This window comes from Pseudophryne corroboree, chromosome 1, assembly GCF_028390025.1.
Source record: "Pseudophryne corroboree isolate aPseCor3 chromosome 1, aPseCor3.hap2, whole genome shotgun sequence".
NCBI lineage: Eukaryota > Metazoa > Chordata > Amphibia > Anura > Myobatrachidae > Pseudophryne > Pseudophryne corroboree.
In genome coordinates, this window is record NC_086444.1 from 361,750,967 (window position 1) to 361,766,768 (window position 15,802).

General features: G+C 45.2%; 1 protein-coding gene across 1 annotated transcript in view; it reads left to right on the plus strand.

Annotated features, from left to right (window-relative positions):
* The window catches only part of CLTCL1 (clathrin heavy chain like 1), a 166,144-nt gene that overhangs the window by 31,421 nt on the left and 118,921 nt on the right, over positions 1-15,802 (plus strand). The window contains exon 2 of the mRNA XM_063964797.1: positions 15,248-15,455. Coding sequence (XP_063820867.1) covers positions 15,248-15,455 — 208 coding nt within the window. The remainder of the gene's footprint in view (positions 1-15,247; positions 15,456-15,802) is intronic.

Here is a 15,802-nt window from a genome sequence, read left to right on the forward strand (position 1 = left end):
TGTTAACTAATCGGGTTCTTGTTGTGAGCCATCTATTCAGAGGCTCCTCTGTTATCATGCTGTTAACTGGGTTTCATATCACAAGTTGTATGGTGTGGCTGGTATGAGTCTTACCCGGGATTCAAAATCCTTCCTTATTGTGTACGCTCGTCCGGGCACAGTATCCTAACTGAGGCTTGGAGGAGGGTCATAGGGGGAGGAGCCAGGGCACACCAGGTAGTCCTAAAGCTTTCTTTTTGTGCCCAGTCTCCTGTGGTGCCGCTATTCCCCATGGTCCTTACGGAGTTCCCAGCATCCACTACGGACTACGAGAAATAGAATTATCGGTAAGTAAATTCTTATTTTTCACATCAATGCTGGGTCACACCCAGGAATTGGAAACGGGTCCTTCCCGGGTGCAATCCGGCATTAGACCCTTTCACACTGGCTTCCCGACCTGGCAATATGCCGTGTCGGGTTGCCATCGGGGGCAGAGAGATGAGGAGATGAGATCATCTCCACGCCGCCTCTGCCTATGCTGTGAACGGGTCCCAGGTCGCATCGACCCTGCAACCCGTTCACCTGCACTTGACCCGGTAATAACCCTGCTTTTATTCTTGGGTTGAATTACCGAGTCAGGCGACTTGGGAATTCGTCTGCGACCGTTTTCACACCGCACAGCGACCCGCTTCAGCCTGGCAAAATACTGGGCGGATACCGGGTTATTTGTGCGGTGTGAACAGGATATAAGTAATGGATTCCTTTCCTTAGACATTTTCTGTGAATTAGTACCCAAACTTTTTTTCTGAATAAGAGAGGTAATATCTTGCTGGCTGTAGAATTGGTATATTCGTATTGCATTTACAGTAGTTACATGGTTTATGAAGTATTATCAAGGTCCATTTATATTATAGCGGTTTTATTTTCTTGACTTTATCCTTAGTCATCCCTTTTTCTCTAACGTCCTAAGTGGATGCTGGGGACTCCGTAAGGACCATGGGGAATAGCGGCTCCGCAGGAGACTGGGCACATCTAAAGAAAGCTTTAGGACTATCTGGTGTGCACTGGCTCCTCCCCCTATGACCCTCCTCCAAGCCTCAGTTAGATCTCTGTGCCCGAACGAGAAGGGTGCACACTAGGGGCTCTCCTGAGCTTCTTAGTGAAAGTTTTAGTTTAGGTTTTTTATTTTCAGTGAGACCTGCTGGCAACAGGCTCACTGCATCGAGGGACTAAGGGGAGAAGAAGCGAACTCACCTGCGTGCAGAGTGGATTGGGCTTCTTAGGCTACTGGACATTAGCTCCAGAGGGACGATCACAGGCCCAGCTTGGATGGGTCCCAGAGCCGCGCCGCCGGCCCCCTTACAGAGTCAGAAGGCAGAAGAGGTCCGGAAAATCGGCGGCAGAAGACGTCCTGTCTTCAACAAGGTAGCGCACAGCACTGCAGCTGTGCGCCATTGCTCTCAGCACACTTCACACTTCGGTCACTGAGGGTGCAGGGCGCTGGGGGGGGGGCGCCCTGAGACGCAATAAAAACACCTTGGCTGGCGAAAATACATCACATATAGCCCCCAGGGCTATATGGATGTATTTTAACCCCTGCCAGAATCCATAAAAAAGCAGGAGAAAAGTCCGCGAAAAAGGGGCGGAGCCTATCTCCTCAGCACACTGGCGCCATTTTCCCTCACAGCTCCGTTGGAGGGAAGCTCCCCTGGCTCTCCCCTGCAGTCACTACACTACAGAAAGGGTTAAAAAAAGAGAGGGGGGCACTAATTAGGCGCAGTATTAACTATACAGCAGCTATAAGGGGAAAAACACTTATATAAGGTTATCCCTGTATATATATAGCGCTCTGGTGTGTGCTGGCAAACTCTCCCTCTGTCTCCCCAAAGGGCTAGTGGGGTCCTGTCCTCTATCAGAGCATTCCCTGTGTGTGTGCTGTATGTCGGTACTTTTGTGTCGACATGTATGAGGAGAAAAATGATGTGGAGACGGAGCAGATTGCCTGTAATAGTGATGTCACCCCCTAGGGGGTCGACACCTGAGTGGATGAACTGTTGGAAGGAATTACGTGACAGTGTCAGCTCTGTATAAAAGACAGTGGTTGACATGAGACAGCCGGCTACTCAGCTTGTGCCTGTCCAGACGTCTCATAGGCCGTCAGGGGCTCTAAAGCGCCCGTTACCTCAGATGGCAGATATAGACGCCGACACGGATACTGACTCCAGTGTCGACGGTGAAGAGACGAATGTGACTTCCACTAGGGCCACACGTTACATGATTGAGGCAATGAAAAATGTTTTACACATTTCTGATAATACGAGTACCACCAAAAAAGGGGTATTATGTTCGGTGAGGAAAAACTACCTGTAGTTTTCCTGAATCTGAGAAATTAAATGAGGTGTGTGATGATGCGTGGGTTTCCCCCGATAACAACTGATAATTTCTAAAATGTTATTGGCATTATATCCTTTCCCGCCAGAGGTTAGGGTGCGTTGGGAAACACCGCCTAGGGTGGATAAAGCGCTCACACGCTTGTAAGGGCTCTTCCTTCGCCTGAGATGGCCGCCCTTAAGGATCCTGCTGATAGAAAGCAGGAGGGTATCCTAAAAGGTATTTACACACATACTGGTGTTATACTGCGACCAGCAATCGCCTCTGCCTGGATGTGCAGTGCTGGGTTGGCGTGGTCGGATTCCCTGACTGAAAATATTGATACCCTAGATAGGGACAGTATATTTTTGCCTATAGAGCATTTAAAAGATGCATTTCTATATATGCGTGATGCACAGCGGAATATTTGCCGACTGGCATCAAGTCTAAGCGCGTTGTCCATTTCTACCAGTAGAGGGTTATGGACACGTCAGTGGTCAGGTGATGCGTATTCCAAACGGCATTTGGAAGTATTGCTTTATTAAGGGGAGGAGTTATTTGGGGTCGGTCTTTCAGACCTGGTGGCCACGGCAACAGCTGGGAATTCCACGTTTGTACCCCAGGTCGCCTCTCAACATGAGAAGACGCCGTATTATCAGGCGCAGTCTTTTCATGGACAAGCGGGCAAAAGGTTCCTCATTTCTGCCCCGTGACAGAGGGAGAGGAAAAAGGCTGTAGAAATCAGCCAGTTCCCAGGAACAGAAACCCTCTCCCGCCTCTGCCAAGCCCTCAGTATACGCTGGGGCTTTACAAGCAGAATCAGGCACGGTGGGGGGCCCGTCTCAATGAATTTCAGCGCGCAGTGGGCTCACTCGCAAGTAGACCCCTGGATCCTTCAGGTGATATCTCAGGGGTACAAATTAGAATTTGAGACGTCTCCCCCTCGCCGTTTCCTAAAGTCGGCTTTACTGATGTCTCCTTCTGACAGGGAGACAGTTTTGGAAGCCATTCACAAGCTGTATTCCCAGCAGGTGATAATCAAGATACCCCTCCTGCAACAGGGAACGGGGTATTATTCCACACTGTTGTGGTACCGAAGCCGGACGGCTCGGTGAGACCGATTCTAAATCTAAAATCTTTGAACACTTACATACAGAGGTTCAAATTCAAGATTGAGTCACTCAGAGCAGTGATTGCGAACCTGGAAGAAGGGGACTACATGATGTCTCGGGACATCAAGGATGCTTACCTTCATGTCAAAATTTACCCTTCTCACCAAGGGTACCTCAGGTTTATGGTACAGAACTGTCACTATCAGTTCAGACGCTGCCGTATGGATGGTCCACGGCACCCCGGGTCTTTACCAAGGTAATGGCCGAAATGATGATATTCCTTCGAAGGAAGTGAATTTTAGTTATCCCTTACTTGGACAATTCCCTGATAAGGGTAAGATCCAGGGAACAGTTGGAGGTCGGTGTAGCACTATCTCAGGTAGTGTTGCGGCAGCACGATTGGATTCTCAATATTCCAAAATCGCACCTGGTTCCGACGACGTGTCTTCTGTTCCTAGGGATGATCCTGGACACAGTCCAGAAAAAGGTGTTTCTCCCGGAGGAGAAAGCCAGGGAGTTATCCGACCTAGTCAGGAACCTCCTAAAACCGAGCCAAGTCTCAGTGCATCAATGCACAAGGGTTCTGGGTAAAATGGTGGCTTCCTACGAAGCAATCCCATTCGGCAGATTCCACGCAAGAACTTTCCAGTGGGACCTGCTGGACAAATGGTCCGGGTCGCATCTTCAGATGCATCAGCGGATAACCCTGTCACCAAGGACAAGGGTGTCCCTCCTGTGGTGGTTGGAGAGTGCTCATCTTCTAGAGGGCCGCAGATTAGGCATTCAGGACTGGGTCCTGGTGACCACGGATGCCAGCCTGCGAGGCTGGGGAGCAGTCACACAGGGAAGGAATATCCAGGGCTTATGGTCAAGCCTGGAGACATCACTTCACATAAATATCCTGAAGCTAAGGGACATTTACAATGCTCTAAGCTTAGCAAGACCTCTGCTTCAAGGTCAGCCGGTGTTGATCCAGTCGGACAACATCACGGCAGTCACCCACGTAAACAGACAGGGTGGCACAAGAAGCAGGAGGGCAATGACAGAAGCTGCAAGGATTTTTCGCTGGGCGGAAAATCATGTGATAGCACTGTCAGCAGTATTCATTCCGGGAGTGGACAACTGGGAAGCAGACTTCCTCAGCACGACCTCCACCCGGGAGAGTGGGGACTTCACCCAGAAGTCTTCCACATGATTAAAAACTCGACAGGTATTGCGCCAGGTCAAGGGACCCTCAGGCAATAAGCTGTAGACGCTCTGGTAACACCGTGGGTGTACCAGTCAGGGTATGTGTTCCCTCCTCTGCCTCTCATACCCAAGGTACTGAGATTGATAAGATGGAGAGGAGTAAGCACTATATTTGTGGTTCCGGATTGGCCAAGAAGGACTTGGTAACCGGAACTTCAAGAGATGCTCACGGAGGATCCGTGGCCTCTACCTCTAAGAAGGGACCTGCTCCAGCAAGGACCCTGTCTGTTCCAAGACTTACCGCGGCTGCGTTTGACGGCATGGCGGTTGAACGCCGGATCCTGAAGGAAAAAAGGCATTCCGGATGAAGTCATCCCTATCCTGATCAAAGCCAGGAAGGATGTAACCGCAAAACCATTATCACCGCAATTGGCGAAAATATGTTGCGTGGTGCGAGGCCAGTAAGGCCCGACGGAGGAAATTCAACTGGGTCGATTCCTACATTTCCTGCAAACAGGAGTGTCTATGGGCCTGAAATTGGGGTCCATTAAGGTTCAAATTTCGGCCCTGTCAATTTTCTTCCAAAAAGAACTAGCTTCAGTCCCTGAAGTTCAGACGTTTGTAAAAGGGGTACTGCATATACAGCCTCCTTTTGTGCCTCCAGTGGCACTTTGGGATCTCAATGTAGTTTTGGGTTCCAAAAGTCACATTGGTTTGAACCACTTAAATCTGTGGAGTTAAAATATCTCACATGAAAAGTGGTCATGCTGTTGGCCCTGGCCTGGGCCAGGCGCGTGTCAGAATTGGCGGCTTTATCCTGAAAAAGCCCTTATCTGATTTTCCATTCGGACAGGGAGGAATTAATGACTCATCCTCAGTTTCTCCCCAAGGTGGTTTCAGCGTTTCACCTGAACCAACCTATTTGTGGTGCCTGCGGCTACTAGGGACTTGGAGGCCTCCAAGTTGCTAGACGTTGTCAGTGCCCTGAAAATATATGTTTCCAGGACGGCTGGAGTCAGGAAATCTGACTCGCTGTTTATCCTGTATGCACCCAACAAGCTGGGTGCTCCTGCTTCTAAGCAGACTATTGCTCGTTGGATTTGTAGTACAATTCAGCTTGCACATTCTGTGACAGGCCTGCCACAGCCAAAAATCTGTAAATGCCCACTCCACAAGGAAGGTGGGCTCATCTTGGGCGGCTGCCCGAGGGGTCTCGGCTTTTCAACTTTGCCGAGCAGCTACTTGGTCAGGAGCAAATACGTTTGTAAAATTCTACAAAATTGATATCCTGGCTGAGGAGGACCTGGAGTTCTCTCATTTGGTGCTGCAGAGTCATCCGCACTCTCCCGCCCATTTGGGAGCTTTGGTATAATCCCCATGGTCCTTACGGAGTCCCCAGCATCCACTTAGGACGTTAGAGAAAATAAGAATTTACTTACCGATAATTCTATTTCTCATAGTCCGTAGTGGATGCTGGGCGCCCATCCCAAGTGCGGATTGTCTGCAATACTTGTACATAGTTATTGTTACAAAAATCGGGTTATTATTGTTGTGAGCCATCTTTCAGAGGCTCCTCTGTTATCATGCTGTTAACTGGGTTCAGATCACAGGTTATACGGTGTGATTGGTGTGGCTGGTATGAGTCTTACCCGGGATTCAAAATCCTTCCTTATTGTGTACGCTCGTCCGGGCACAGTATCCTAACTGAGGCTTGGAGGAGGGTCATAGGGGGAGGAGCCAGTGCACACCAGATAGTCCTAAAGCTTTCTTTAGATGTGCCCAGTCTCCTGCGGAGCCGCTATTCCCCATGGTCCTTACGGAGTCCCCAGCATCCACTACGGACTATGAGAAATAGAATTATCGGTAAGTAAATTCTTATTTTAAAGGCAATTCAGGATGCAGATGTGTATGGCGGACTTGGATAAAATTAAACTTACATAATCTTTGGCAGTGGCAGACATCTGTCATTTTCCCATTTCGCCATGTTCCGACCATAGGAGTTAATGTATCAAGCAGTGAAAAGTGTGGAGACCTTCACATGGCAGCCAATCAGGTTCAACCTATTATTTATAGAATTTATTTGATCAATGCTACCTCAGAGCTGATTTGGTACTATGGGCAATTTCTCCACTGGTCTATTCATCCACTATTTTTTCACTGCTTGATACATCAACTCTCATAGTTGGGTATGTACTACATGGATTTTTTTTTCTGAATCTCAGAACAAGGTTTATTATTTCCTGATTATATGCAAAGTTAGAAAGTCTATGTATATCAGTCTATAGTGCCTTCATTTTTTTTATTCCATGATAACCCTCCAAGGTCTTAACAGTGTTCATCCTATGAACCAAAGATGGCGTTTCCTTTCAGATCTCTTCCTATGCTGAAAACGTTCTGTAGTGCCCTGAGGTAGGTTTAAGGAAGCTTCGAAAAAGTGACTTTGCCATAATGGCAGATTGGTGGTAGAAGCTAATACATGAAACATTCATGCATGGGATCACATAACTGTATCATGAGTCTGAAATGAAAACTAAGAATTTAATAGGATTGAAGGTTATCGGGGATACAAAAAATTATAGGCCATATAGATTTCTGAATGAATGGTTCTGATCTCTCATCAAATTCTGTGTTTATATTTCTTTTTCTTTTTTTTTATTATAACATTTTATTGTCATTTTTATCAAAGAGTAGTACACAAACAAGGTCAGAAGTATGAGAATCAAAAGATTAAGTAGAACAGAATAAACAATACATATCCGACCAGCATAACAATAACATATAATAAGAATAATCACATACAAGACACACACATAGGGGATATAGACAAGGGAAAGTAAAGGGACGAGGGAGAGAAGAGAGAGGATGCTCCTGAGTACCTTTTCACAGAGCTTTAAACATGCATGTGGGTCATAAAGCAAGAAGGTCAAATGATATAACAACAATTTGCAATACAAATAAATCACAGTCAGGTACTTGAGACTGAGGGTAGGAACCTAGGGAGCGAGGCATAGCTTCACTCTCGACCAGTCACGGGCACCAAAGTAACAGGAAATGGCAGTTCTGGAATCCTCATCTAGGGTCAGAATATATAAGTCCCATTTGTTGTGAAAAGTCCTTAAGGAGAAGACTTCGTTCAGCAGAAGAGAACGCATATCAACTCCTGAAGCATGGCGCTGATTTCTTGGTCCAGTGTATGAGGATTAGTTTTTTGGCCAGATTCAGTATAAGAACAATAAGCGGTATACAGCGAGGAGAGTGATCTCCAAGATTCCACTCGCGAAAGTGGAGCAAAAGGCAAGCCTCAGGTTTGGGGGTAAGGGGTACATGAAGGATAGAATTTAGAAAGGAGATTAATTTATACCAGAACCTACGTATTTTAGAACATTCCCAGAAACAATGAAACCGCTTCGCATTCTGCATAGTGCATTTTGTACAGGTCCCTATATCCCCACCACCCATATATTTCCGTTGGGCAGGGGAAATATATGCTCTATGCAAAAATCTAAGATGCGTTTCCTGTAAGTAAGCGGCGTGTAAGCCTTTAGTGTATTTGCTGTATTACACTAGAAGATCATTTGATGCGCAGGATATGGTGGGTAAGTCTAACGTCCATTGAGTGAGCAATTTACGTGAGTATAGGGGGGGTATTTATCTTCGCTTCCACTAAGTAAGGGTATAAGTGGCGGAGTCTGTACGTTGCAGTAGTCCTACATATTAAAACCTTCAGTATAATATGAGAGGTATGAGCAAGAGGGTCAGTGGATTGAGTATAGGAGAGTGATTGAACATAGTGCCTCATCTGTAAGTATAGGTAGAAGTGACTGTTGGGGGAGGTGGTGCAGGAGTTGTAAGTCAGCAAACGCACACACATTGCCCCCTGGGTCAAAGACTTTGTTCACAAGAGCGATACCTTTACTTTTCCAGACCTGGAGCAGCGGGTTGCGAATTGATGGTGGGAAAGCAGGGTTGCCCCAAAGGGTAAGGAAGGGGGAGAAACGAAAGTCTCTCTTCAATTTCTTATGTAAACTAATCCACAAAAGTTAAGTATCATGGAAAAGTACATTGGAATAGATATGTTTCAGGATAGCTGAGGATGGAAGGTGCAACAGTGCAGAGGGTGAGTAAGGTGAGAAAATGGCTTGATCCAAAAGTACATCAGTGTAAGTAGATTTGTCCAACAACCAATCGCCCGCATAGCGAAAGAACACCGAGATGGCATAGGCTTTGAAGTCTGGGACACCCAGCCCTCCGAGTGATCGAGGAAGCATCAGCTTGGAGAGCGCAATTCTAGCTCGCTGACCCTTCCAAAGAAAGGAGGAAATAGAGGAGTTAATTCTCAGAATATCACTGTTAGTCAAAGCAAGTGGTAACGATTGTATGGGGTAGAACAGCTTTGGGAAAATTACTGATTTAACCACAGCAGCTCTACCCAGAAGGGAAAGTGGAAGCGCATCCCAAGATTACATTAATGTGGTAACCTTCTGTATGACCGGGGTGAAGTTAGCCTTATACAGTGTCTCAGTTTTGTTGGTGATAAATATCCCCAAGTTTTTTATCTGTGAGGTATTAATTTTAAAACGTGAGAAAGTCGGTGAAGAAGCAAGATCCAGTGAGTAACGGCCTATTGGTAGAAGTTCAGATTCATTGACATTGATTTTTTTTTTTTTTTTTTTTACTTCTGTAGTTAATGTTTTATTTACATTGTAAATACATCTAGTCACCTATAGTGTCCTATGCGCTTTAGATTTGTATTTTTATTTTTTTTAAATATACTTTATTGGACAACTGCATAACATTCACATGTATCAGCATACGGTAAAAGGACACAATGACATGTCTGCCAACAATCGGCCAGTATAATCAACATGGTACAGAAAAATAGAAGGTAACTTAGGTCAAGCAAAGGTTAGGAAGCGTCACTCAATAATCACTTTAAAAGGGCGGATGTCCTAGATCTAGTACTTCAAGATTATACCATGTAGTGTGAAATATGGCTTGTAGGGGAACTTTAACAGGTTCATCCAGCATCTGTACGTAAGGGAGCCATATGTCAAAGAACCTCGCTATTTTAGTCTCTTTATCAATTATCATTTCCAGCCACTCCATGTGAAATAGATACGATAGTCTTGGTAGAAATAACGCTAGAGACAAGGAATCAGTAGCTATCCATTGTGACTGGATTGTTTTCTTACCAGCTGTTGCTATTTTAGTTAACAACATGCGTTGGCCGATCGGTAGCTTGGGGGTATATGAAGTACAAGGTATGTCCCAGTTGACCCATTCCGGGGAGACTTCTATGGTGAGATGCAATCTTTCTTTGACAAAGGTTTGTACTAAGCCCCAGAATTTACGGACTTCTGGGCAGCTCCACAAACAATGGTAAATGTCGGCATCAGTCGCGCTGCACTTAAAACATTTGGAATCAGAAGCTACCCCCATTTGAAACCGTAATTTCGGTGTGATATAGGAACGATGTAAAATTTGATAGTTCATCTCAGCGTAGGACGCCGATATGAGAGTTTTGTTGATCCTATTAAACGCAGTAAGCATGGTGGAGATAGTGATAGATGGGAAGTCAGGTAGCCATTTTGCCAATCCCGTTTGAGTGGTCTCCCAGTCAATAGATTTTTTTAATAAGTGTGTAGAGCAATGCTGTGGAGGGATGTACTCTAGATGTCGATTGCAGAGTAGTGTTTAGGGCATTAGTCCTATCTTCTGTAGACATTGATTGACATTGATTTTATACCCAGAGTTTTTGCCAAAATCACCAACCAATGTCATAATGTGGGGAATGGAAGTCAAGGGGTCAGTAATAAAAAGCAGCATATCTGCGAATAATGGTACCTTCAATTCGTGCGATGCAATCTTGATCCCGTGAAACCCAGTGGAGTTACGTAATAAGATAGCCAGGGGTTCAATAGCGATAGCAAACAGCAATGGTGACAAGGGGCACCCCTGTCTAGTGCTTTTGTACAAGGGGAAATAGTCTATCTGGCCGTTGAAAATAATTTGTGAGAGCGGGGTGGAATACAGCAGTTTGACATATGAAATAAATGTAAGGGGAAGGCCAAAACGGGCCATTGTGGAATACAAATAGGGCCAAAGTACAAGGTCAAAGGCCTTTTCAGCGTCATGGGGCATAATTACACCCGGAGGGGAGGAGTCTACAGAATGTTGGAGATGTTGGACAGCAGTAATTACCTTTCGCACGTTGACCACAGAATGTCTGCCAGCAATGCCAGTTTGGTCTGGGTGAATGATAGAGGGCAATACCACTTTAAGCCTGTCCGCCAGGATTTTATAGTCCGAATCTAATAGCGATATCGGCCTATAAGATCCGGGGTTAGTAAGATCTCTCCCTGGTTTAGATAGAACTTTAATGTAAGCTGCATTGAAGTAGAGAGGGGGGAGGCCAGATTGTAACATTTTATTATAGGCATCCACCAACGTGTTTAGAATATGTGGAAGCATGAACTTGTAAAAGCCACCTCCAAACCCACCCAGGCCAGGAGTCTTACCGTGTTTCAGATTTTTGATCACTGAGGTAACTTCTGCAGCAGTGACAGGTCCAGTCAATTCAGGTTCCAGTGCAGAGTTCATTTGCAGGAATGAAACAGCAGGTACCAAGGGGTCACATACAGGGTCAGACGTTGTATCCGCAGTAGGGGCTAGAGGAGTGTGAGAATACAGAGCTGAGTAGTAATCAGTCATGACCTGCAATATCTGTTTATAGGAGGAAGTGAGAGAGCCATCTGCACCCTGTAGGGAATGGCCTACAGCAGACGGCCTAGTGCCATTCAATATATTAGTTAGTAGCTTGCCCATTTTGTTTCCGAAACGGTGATATCTATAATTGACCTTATATAAAGATTTATTTCCCCTATTGTTTAAATATTCATTGAAATGGGACCTAGCTATAGAGTAGTTGTGTTTATTGTACGCAGTGGGGTTTCGGCAGTTAGCAGAGTAAGTTGAGGACAGGTGATTTTGCAGCGTAAGGTAGGAAGAGGCATAGGACTTGTTTAGTTTAGCCATATACGAGAGATTTGCGCCCCTCAAGACCCATTTTGCTGGTTGCCAGAATAGAGGGGGGTTGGAGCTCGCGTGGGACTGGTTGTTGAACAGAAATCATCCCAGCATTCGATCAGCATAGTTTGGAAGTCAGGGGAGGCTAATAGATGGGAAGGAAATCTCCAAATCTGTTTTAGAGACGGTTCAGCAGAGATACGTAAAGAAAATCGCTGTAGTGAGTGATCTGATAGTGACATCGGAGACCCTTGTGAACAAAGCCTGGGAGACCATTAAATAGTCAATTCTCGATAGCGTGTGATAAACAGAGGAAAGGCAAGTGTATTCCTTGGTAGTGGGGTTGGCAGCCCTCCAAGCATCAACTAGGGACAATTGGGACCAAAATTGGATTCCAAACATAGGTAAAGAGAATGATTTTTTTTTTTTTTTTGGGTCAGAGGACCTATCAAGGTATTTGTCCGAAAAAAGGTTGAAATCTCCGCACACTATCATTTGAGGAGTTAGCTCAGCAAGCAATTTATTAAATAATTTGGTAGTGTATACAGGTGGAGCCATAGACACTGCACAGCGTGTAGGGCTGGGAATGTATTAAAACGTTAGCAATCACATATCTACCTTCAGTATCTGATATCCCCTTCACTACGTAACATGGTATTGTACGTCGTGTCAATATTACCACTCCCCTGGATTTAGAGGTGTATGATGCACTAGCCAATAGTTTCCAGCCTAGCATTTGTAGTTTCAACATTTCTATAGGTATTAAATGGGCCTCCTGAATAAAGACCATATCCAGTTTCAACTTGTTACAATATAAGAGGACCTTCCTGCGTTTTGCGGAAGAACCTATTTTAATCTCAGACATGTCACATAATACCAATATGAGACAGAGGTACACCAGAGCATTGCAACCAAACATTTAGGAGAAGGGGGGGGGGGGGACTGGGGAAGGGAGAGGACAAGACACAACAGGGGGGGAACACAGGGACACATAGAAACATAGAGGGAAAAAGTGCTCAGCGACACGCCTTGCGTGTCCTTCATCAATAATACAAATTCACATAACTTTCGGGAACAAACAAAAACATCAGACACAGTAAAATACTGTTGCAGGAACCCAGAGCATAACTCCTTGCATGCCCGGCTTGGTATCGTGTGAAACCTCTTAGGAATCCTCCAGGCACCGGAGGGGGGGTAGGGCTGCAGATAGGACAGAACATAAGGGAAAACCAGAAGAGTTGGGGGGGGGGGGGGGGCAAGTTGAGCAACAAGTAACTCTATAGGATCGTTAGGGAGAGATGTAACGGTGGGGGCAGGCTGATCAGACGGAATCAGTGATATCCTGATCCGGGCCTCTAGCACAGAGAAAATCTTCAGCATCAGCAGGAAATAAAAAATCAAAGTTTCGGTCTTTTTCAAACAGGCGTAGCTTGGCAGGGTAGATAAGGGCAACATTTTTCTTATCCGCTATCAGACGGGTACAAATTAGAGAGAAAGCTCTGCTGGCTTTTGTGAGCTCCACGGAGTAATCTTGAAATAGCCGGAGATGTGCGCCTTCCCACTTAAGGACGGCCTGCTTTCTGGAGGCTCTCCATATTTCTAGCTTGTGGGTGTAACTGAGGCATTTAAAGATAGTGACTCTGGGACGCGAGTCATTAGGGCGCGGTGGAGGGCCTATCCTATGGACCCGTTCAATCACCATATCCTTGGATAGATCAGGTATGCCCAGTAGTTGCGGCAGGGTGTGTGCAACAAATTGTTCCAATAAGTGTCCCTTAAGCGTTTCAGGTAGCCCCACTACCCTTATATTGTTACGCCTAGAGCGATTTTCAATTTCCTCCATTTTATTGATAATGGAATAATTTCCTTCTCCAGCCTTTTAACTTCACATTGTAGATCAGCTAAATTATGTGCAACCGAGCCTATTCGGTTTTCGGCAGTGCCAACACGGGTAGACAATTGGTGCATCTGAGAGGTAATGTCACTTACTGCTTTATTCAGTAGCGGCCCCATCGCGGAGGTAATGGCGTCAACCAAGTCCCCATACAGCAGCGGGCTGTCCCGGTGGCGTTGGTGGGATACGCCAGCAGCGTCCAGTGCCTCAGTGATCGATTTCTTGGATGCCGGGGTAGTGGTGTGCGTCTCCTCCTCCGGCGCCATTACAGGGTCCGCGCCTCGTTTGACCTGGCGCAGCGCCTGCTGCTGCGAGCTCGGCGGCTGCGTGGATGTGACATATTTGTCCATCGTGGAGGAGCAGCTGTGAGTGTGGGGGAGGTTTGGAGGCTGTAATAGCCGTGAAAAGGGTCTGAGAAGCCGGGCACGGAGCGGAGCTGTGAGCCTGTGCTGCTCACTCCATGCACCCGGAACCGGAAGTCCCCTGTGTTTATATTTCTAACAATTTTCTATACACACTTTGGGAGGTCTTTCAATTGTTTTTGCGCTTAAGTAATTATCACCCAACAAAGCTATTCAGTTATTTTGCTGATCATGCTACAGCATTACATATCGCACTTGTCGCGGCCAAATGCATTGAGTTTAGATGTGTGAAACGGCTAAATCAAAATACAGGGCAGCATAAATGATGCAGTCGTGCTCAATCTGCAAAACTATTGAATTGCTCCAGTGGGAACCCAAAAAAAACAAGTGAATTTCCTCTCCATGTTAACGGTTTTTTAAACCTGTTTTGTACTTTGGGGGAGTAGGACGGGACGTACAGTGGGACAAATTATTCCTACTACTTGATAAAGGCTTAGCCATAGCCAGATTATTCACTACATGCCCCATATGGTTATGAAAGAAGCTAAAGCACACACAAATGCTATGTACACTCTCTGCTAGAGTACTGGCCTGGGAGATCTGCAGCAATGGGCTGTGATTTATCACCATCCTGGTATCTAACAAGCCTCCAGAAGGTTTGAAATCAGTGCTGTTGTGTAAGTAGTTTGGGGGGATTGTAGTTGACATTTCTGTTTTTTTTATTATGCATGTGAATCATGTGGAAATAATTCAAGAGCCCGATTGTTTTTAGGGAACCTGTCCTGCATTTGTAGCCTCTTTTCTTTTATTAAAAATGGGCTAAATGCAAGGAACTTCCCCTGGAGTATTAGCTGCAGCCTTCTGTCTGGGGAAACAACCTGTCTGTTTCAGCTTTGCTTGCCATTTCTAGCAGTTTGTCCCTGTAAATGTAGCCTCAGGATAGCAGTTTATTCGAAGCGTGCTTCATGTTGGACGCTGTCCCAGTTCTCACTTTCTGCACTGAATTCCCTATGCATACAAAGCTGTTTTGCTTTTGAGACTACTCCCAATCTTAATGTTTAATACTGTAAAACAACACTGCATAAAATAATTATAATCTGCGTTGACAGTTGTAGTTAAGTAAACAGAAGACCTAAATTAGTTTTTCCATGAAAGCAATAATTTTACTTACTTGCTCAGCCACGTAAAAGTATTTTTGTAGCTTTTGTTTATTTCTATTTCTGTCCATTTATTTAATATGTAAGGCTGACTGTTGTAGTAAGGAATTGTTATTTTGGGAACATCAAATCGGTGATTTGTTTCTTCTTAAATTACAGCTTCAGAATCTGGGAATTAATCCGGCCAACATTGGCTTCAGCACTCTGACCATGGAGTCTGATAAGTATATCTGCATTCGGGAGAAGGTCGGAGAACAGGCTCAGGTGGTTATCATAGACATGGCAGATCCAAACACTCCACTGAGACGCCCAATATCTGCTGAAAGCGCCATTATGAATCCGGCTTCCAAAGTCATTGCTCTGAAAGGTGAGTTTCCGCAGAAGATAGGAAGTATAGTAATATGGGATGGATGTGTATGTATGTACAGTGTGTGTATATATGTGTGTGTGTGTGTGTGTGTGTGTGTGTGTGTGTGTGTATGTGTGTATATATATATATATATATATATATATATATATATATATATATATATATATATATATATTTTTTTTATTTTTATTTTTTTTAAGGTTTTGATCTAATTCAGAAATTCAGTAATATGTTTGGTGATAAGCAGAGAGGATGTCACTTCCTAAGCAGTTTGTAAATGCGCACAACTGTTTTATAACACATCATAGTTGCAAAATGCAATATACATAAATGAAATCTTGCAG